This window comes from Cavia porcellus, unplaced genomic scaffold (genome assembly GCF_034190915.1).
Source record: "Cavia porcellus strain 051 isolate PalLab524CR breed Dunkin Hartley unplaced genomic scaffold, mCavPor4.1 scaffold_21, whole genome shotgun sequence".
Taxonomy (NCBI): Eukaryota; Metazoa; Chordata; class Mammalia; order Rodentia; family Caviidae; genus Cavia; species Cavia porcellus.
The window spans coordinates 7,376,051-7,382,698 of NW_026947504.1; the positions used below are offsets into that span (position 1 = coordinate 7,376,051).

Below are 6,648 nucleotides of genomic sequence, written 5' to 3' on the forward strand. Positions count from 1 at the left end.
TTCTAATCTAGTTTCACTTTCCCGTCTTTAAGCTGCAGCACAGCTGGGTTTCCAGCTGGCTGTGGAAGAAAAGATTCTTTAAATAAACAGCATTTTAAAAATATGCATTTGCTTTTACCATACTGAATTTTGTGAACCACCTTTCTCTAATATGTGATTCTGGGTGCCAAATTAACTTAAAACTATCCTAAAGAACATAAGCTCTCCAGGATATACACCTTGTCCATGTTTAAAAACAAAATACTGTATGTTATACACTAGAAAACTAAAAATCAGCAAATCCCAAAGGAAAAAATATATATATACATATATAGCTATATACTGCAACTATTCAACAAGGGAAACAGCTCAGAAACATGCACATGAGAAAGCAACAAGATAGGGTGTAATTATACCAAAATATATGGAACCATCTTTTAAAATGCAGGACTATTTGCAGAATAGATGTTTTTATAGCATGGCATGGAGTTGCTGGTCCTTGTGAGGCCTTTCCAATTCTTCTTCTTCTTCCCATGAGGCAAAGAAAACACTTTCAAGTATGCAGTTTTCTTAGAACAGATATTAGTTAAGTCTTGACCACCAGAGATAGTATTTCTGGATAAATAATTCACATTAGATCTGCAAAAATGCCCCTTTGGCAAGTATCGCTGTTCCAGCAACAGCACTTTACCATTTCCCACTTGAGAGCTTTGACTTCAAGTCAACATTCCACGGTTGAAATTAGTCATTCATGAGGACCTTCAGAAGGTGTCCAATATGACTCTTGTATGGATGTTACCGAGGCATGTGTCAACTTTTAAGCCCAAGATATTCCTACATATGGTACACAATCCCAAAGTATTGCCTTCCACCCCCAAACACAGCTTTTCTGATCACCTCCCAGGAACCAAACCTCTAAACCCCAGACACATTCAAAGCTGAAGCTGGCAAAACAAAGTAACAATTCGACCTCAGTTGCTCAACATAACGGCCAGGATGTCAGGTTTCAAGTGCCAGTTTCCCTATTTTGCAATAGGCAAGTATGCTCCAAGGAGAAAACATTCTCAATGACCCTGTGGCCCAGAGGGTTTTCTTTAGAATAGAAAACAGAAAATGAATGTGTTGGTTACTTCCTGCTGAGCACAAGGAAGGTGTTGTGGTTAGTTAGGATGATTTTGTTTCCCTATTTAATATACCATTACTGTCTATGTTTTCTTTAACCACATAGTAGAAAATAGGTTTATATTCTTCTACCACATTATCACCACTTCCACAAATCTCCTCTCAGAAATATGCCCTTTGATTTCTAGTTCCCTTATGTAAAGCTCCCCAGACATTTATTTATTCACTATCAATTCAAAGCAATAGTTCTGCATTCTAAAATATTTACTGTCATAGGTATTCCTGCTGCTTGATAATTTATGATGTGTGAGGGCCTTCCCTTTACCAGGGATTGCGGTCCTAAATTTATCTTTTTGAGAAGTGTGCTACACATGCTATTTTAATAACATGAGAAGGCCATAACCTAAAAGCAGACTGTATTTCTGACTCCCAGATCTTTCAGTGTCTCAGCATTCAATTGTTAAGCTGTCAAAAGCTAATTAAAGCAAACAAGGTGGAACTGACATGCTTATGTTGAGAAGCAAGTAGGAGAAGGGGGACAAAAGGAGAAGCCCCTTCCTCTGTGGGATTACCTGACAATCTCTAGCAGGTCCTCAGGGCCTGGGCCAGGGATCATTTGAAGCTGTGCACTTGCATATTCAGGAACAATTCAACAAAAACCAAATCAGAAGCTGTCCTTGGATAAGGTTCAGTAAGTGTTTTTACTACCTATCTCCACTGCATGGTAGAGTTCCACAGCTCCCCAAGGGGTCTCAGAAAAATACTTAACAGAATAAAAATTTTAAAATCCTTAACTGGTCTCAACTTATCACATAAAACATTTCAGAACATAAAATCAACATTAAAAAGCAGTCAACAATATTCCTTAGCGTAATATCAGTCATAAATTGCTGTTATCACCAAAGTCTTTTTCCTTCTTATTAAGACACTGCCAAAATTCTTCTCATTAAAGTGATCACAGCTTAACATAGTGCCTGGATATACTCCCACAACTAAACTCCTAAAATTTGCCTCTTGGAAAAGCGAGACAGAGAAGCTTCCAAAAGTCAAAAACATTGATCTAAAAAGATGGGTTTAACAAAACTTACAGTGAGCCGTTTGCACATATTTTGTGACTCGCGCCTGTTTACACTACCCAGATTCAGCTGGTAAACTGGTAAACATATATATGAACTTCTGTAAGAGTCTACGACTATTTACAAGTCAGTGATTGATTACATAGCTCACAGTCACTCCAAATGCTGTAGGTTTAGCTTGAGTTAGAACAAGATGAAGCCCCAGTATGAACAGGCACAAGACAGACTAACAGTGAATACTCCATCCAGGGGACAATTCTGTTTAAAATACCTTCCTGAGAAGTGCTGAATGGAGGGACACGAAGAAAAAGCTCTTAAACTGACGTTTCGTTGCCTTTTCACACGACCCAGGAGACCCCATTCCAGGGTACCAGATCCACAGATTTCAGTTTTGTTTCTAATCACCTGCATTCCTGTGCAGCACCCACCATCATGAAGATAAAGAGATGCAGTCAGTACAACCAGTCAGCAAGATGTCACAGCTGAACTCACGGCATTCAGCAGAAGTTACTCTATTTCATCATCATGATCATCATCATCATCATCAAAAGACCTAGTAAGATCCTCCAGGAACCGCTACAAAAGGCGTCTGCTCACTGAACCTGGAGGTAAGGAGAAGGCTACCCACTTAGCAAAGACAGGCAATCACGATAGAGAAAAAAAAAAAAAAGCACAAAAAACCCAAAACCCGGTGCCACATGGAGGACGGAAAACAGTAGCAGAAAAAGTCCAACTCTGCCTGCGCCAGCGGTGTGGATGAGCAGAGCAGCGAGCCTCAGGGAGGAAGGAGGGGGCGGGGGTGATCATTCCCTAGGAGAACTTGTAAGCGAAGGCCTTCAACCGCCTGGGAATCTGCCCAGCTGCTCCTGCAGACCCTGCCAGCCTGGGCAAGACAGGCCCTTGGGAGTAGAGCGCCCAAGGCCTCCGAGGGTCACTCCTGACTCACTGAGCTTCAGGACAGCACTGCCCGGACCTCTCCGTTTTTTCCTTCCGCTACTGGGCTATGATGGCAGCTTTCCAGCCCCACATGCCATACATCAGCCGCAGATCCCTGCTGGCACAGGCCGGCGCCTCCCCCGCCCCCCAGCCCCTGGCACACTTTGCGCCTGACCCTCCTCTCCAACCCCAGCCCCCTCACCCCCCCGTGCCAGTCGCCCCGCTCTGGAGGCGCCCCCCTCCCCCCCACCAGCGGCTGGACGCTGACAGGCCTGGGCACCTGCCGCACCTCCCCGCCCCACCCCCATTTTCTACCACCTCGCCCCTCCCCCTTCCTCTGGCAGAGGGAGGGGGCGACTCACCGCAATCAGTGCATAGGATCTTGCCCACCTCCTTCTTGAGGTTTTTGCCGTTGGTGTCGAGGGGGGCAAAGGCAGTCTTAAAGACTAAGGGCTGCTCCGTGGGCTCCAGAAAAAAGATGTAGCGCTGGTTCCTCTCGAGCGGCGCGCAGGAGCCCACGCTGATCACCTGCTCGCGCTGCAGCCCCCCGCTCCGGAGCGGCCACTTGTCCAGCACCTTCACCAGCGCCACTCGACCCGAGGCGGGCGGCTCGCGAGTGCTGTTGGAGCTGGCGCCGCTGGCCGGAGCCAGCCCCTGGACCTTGCCCTCCACCACCACGGGTGCCTTGTACGCCTGGTCCTGCACCGACTTGAGGCTGGGCGAGTAGCAGGCGAGCGACACACCGAAGAGCAGCATGGAGAAGCCGGGGGCCGGGTCGCGCCTCATGCCGCCGGCGGCTGTGGCTCGCGGGCGGGCGGCGGCTCTCCGGGCTGCGGGGCTGCGGGGCTGCGGCTGCGGCTCTGGGGGCGCAGCGGGACGGGAGATGCTGTTGCTGCTCCTGATCCTGCTGCTGCTGCCGCTGCCTCTCTCGCCGCTGCTGCTGCTCGTCTCGCTGCTGCTGCTTGTGTTGCTGCTGTCGCTGTGGCTGCTGCACGGAGCCTTCTCCAGTGGTGGTGGCGGCGGCGGCGGCAGCGCTGAGCAGCAAACCTGCCGCATCTGGCCAGGCCATTTGGGGGGCTCCGCCACTCCGCCGCCGCCGCCTTGGGAGGGGAAACAGAGCCCGCTGGAAAACCGGAAACAGCGTTACGTTAGCGCCTCGTAGCCCTCCGCCGGCGGCCGGGGAGGTGGCCCCGCTCGGGCAGGGGGCAGGCAGCGAGCGGGCCGCGATGCGCAGCGCAACGCAACGCAGCGCTCCCTCCCCGCGCGCCTGCACTTGGTGGAGGATGCGGAGGCTGGGACGCCCGCCCACTAGCTCTCTCGCGCCCCCTCTTCCCCCGGAGCTAGTGAGGAGCGCGGCTTCTGCAGGGGAAGCTTAGGGCTGCGCTGCTTTAGTGCTCGCCTTCAAGCCCGCAGGGGCGCGCGGGAGGATCTTGCCACCCTTTGCTCTTGGGATTTATTGGCCTGACCGTGGGGGGTAGTGCGTGAGGAGAGGGCGGAGAAGAGAGAACGGGTTCTGACAGCATCCTAGGAACGTGGGAGTGGGACACAGGGCGTGCCTCTGCCTTGGCATCGGCCGTAGGAACCAGGGAGGTGGCCACGACCAGGATGGCGCGCCAGTCTCTCGACCTCCTGAGCGCCCTAGGGGAGGACCCTCAACAAAACAGCCCCTAGAGGAGCCACGTGCTCGGCCGGGCTACCGCCTGGTGAGCGCTAGATGTTCAAGTTGAGGTAGGGGAGGATCCTAGCCTCGTCGTTTTGTAAAGGGTTGGAGCTACCTGGAGTCTTGTGGCAGCGTCGAAGACAGTTAGTTGGTCAGAGGTGGTGGCTAGAAAAGGGTCCAGTGCTCAAAATTTCAGGTTTTCTCCAGTAGTCAGAGGTAACCAGGCTACACACGGTACAGCCCCATTCTCTTTTTAAAATCAACCCAAAGGAAGAAGAGGGGCTCTTGGGAGACAGTTGAGAGCCAGAAAGTGGTTGGGGGTGGAGACTCCTGGATAGAAATGGTTTCTTTATAAAAAGTCTAGTGCTTTCAAGAGCCAGATGAATTTGTTCCATTGGAGTCAGTGTCCGATTTTTAATAAATACAGTATATCCATAACCTATTCTAACAGTGGGAACCCAAGCGTTTTTAATACTCAGGATTTACACTTGAAGGCTATGGCACTGAGAAACGCTAGCAAGGTCTTTGAAAATTTTACCCCTTTTTAGGCCCCACAGGAAACTGGCCCAAGGGTGTCTGACTTAGGCTAGGACTGCTATTCCGGAAGGGAAAGAGGAGCCAGACTTTCCTCCTACCTGTCTAAGACACAAACTCTACATATCCAAAGCCAACAGGATTATTTCTCACATCTGACTCCAATGTCCCTATAATGATTAATGGCATCATTTTACACTCCACCATCCAATCCTTTTCAGAAAGTACCTTGGTTTCTCTTATTCTCCCTCATCCAATCGGCCACCAACTCTTTTGGCTCTATCTTCTAAAAAAAAAAAAAAAATCTCTAATTTACCTCCTGCCTCTTCAGCTCTGATGCAAATACTTAAAGTCAAAGTACTCATCATCTGTCACCTGGACAACTGCAAAGCCTCCTGACCAGGAGCCACTTTTTGCCTTATTGCTGACCACCTCCAATCCTGTCACTACCAGAGTGATGTTTCAAGCAACACTTGTCAGGAGTAAAGTTCAGACTCTTCAGCAAGGCTCTTCGCAGACTCCTTCTGTTTATTTAGGCAGTTCTAATTTTTTTTTTTTTTTGTCTTTTTGAGACAGGGTCTCGCTGTGCATTTCAGGCTGGCCTTGAGCTCACTTTGTAGCCCAGGCTGGTCTCAAATTCGCAATGATCCTCCTGCCTCAGGCTCCTTAGTGCTAGGACTACAGGCGTGAGCTTCCAGGCCCGGCTCAGCAGTTCTGTATCTTGAGAGCCAGTCTTCTATCCAGGCTCTTCAGCTCATTGTGCTGCTTTTTAGAGTGCTTCTGTTTGTGATGACTCATGTCTAGGAAGTCCACCTTGTTACCTGGAAAACTATTCTTTTCCTAAAACCCAGCTCAGCATCATATCTGATCTCCCACTTCCTACACAAACACCACCACTTCCATCATCATGCATGCATAGGACGGAATTAACCCCTTCCCTCTCTGTGTTACTCTGAACCTCAGGCATAATACTAGTATGGCACTGTCTCGTGCGGTAATTTTTTTTTTTTTTTTTTTTTTTTTGGTCTTTTTGAGACAGGAGCTCGCTATGCAGTTAAGGCTGGCATGAGCTTACTTTGTAGCTCAGGCTGGGTTCAAACTTGTGATGAGCCTCCTGCCTCAGTCTCTGGAGCGCTGGGATTATAGGCATGCACCACTATGCCACGCTTCTTCATGCAGTACTTCAAGTAGCTGTTAATGCACCTGCATCTCCCGTCAGACAGGCAACTTTTTTTTTTTTTTTTTTGTCTTTTTAAAACAGGGTCTCACAGGGCTAGGGATTTAGCTCAGCGGCATAAGCGCCTGCCTTGCAAGCAGACAGTCATGAGTTCGATCCCCGGT

General features: G+C 49.1%; 1 protein-coding gene across 3 annotated transcripts in view; it reads right to left on the reverse strand.

Moving 5' to 3' along the window:
- Nrg2 (neuregulin 2) overlaps positions 1–4,377 on the reverse strand; it is a 190,684-nt gene extending 186,307 nt beyond the window's left edge. For all 3 annotated transcript variants that reach the window (XM_063232192.1, XM_063232190.1, XM_063232191.1), the window contains exon 1: positions 3,476–4,377. In XM_063232192.1, the coding sequence (XP_063088262.1) occupies positions 3,476–4,169 (694 nt within the window). In that variant the 5' untranslated portion in view covers positions 4,170–4,377. The remainder of the gene's footprint in view (positions 1–3,475) is intronic.
- Between the last annotated feature and the right edge of the window lie 2,271 nt (positions 4,378–6,648).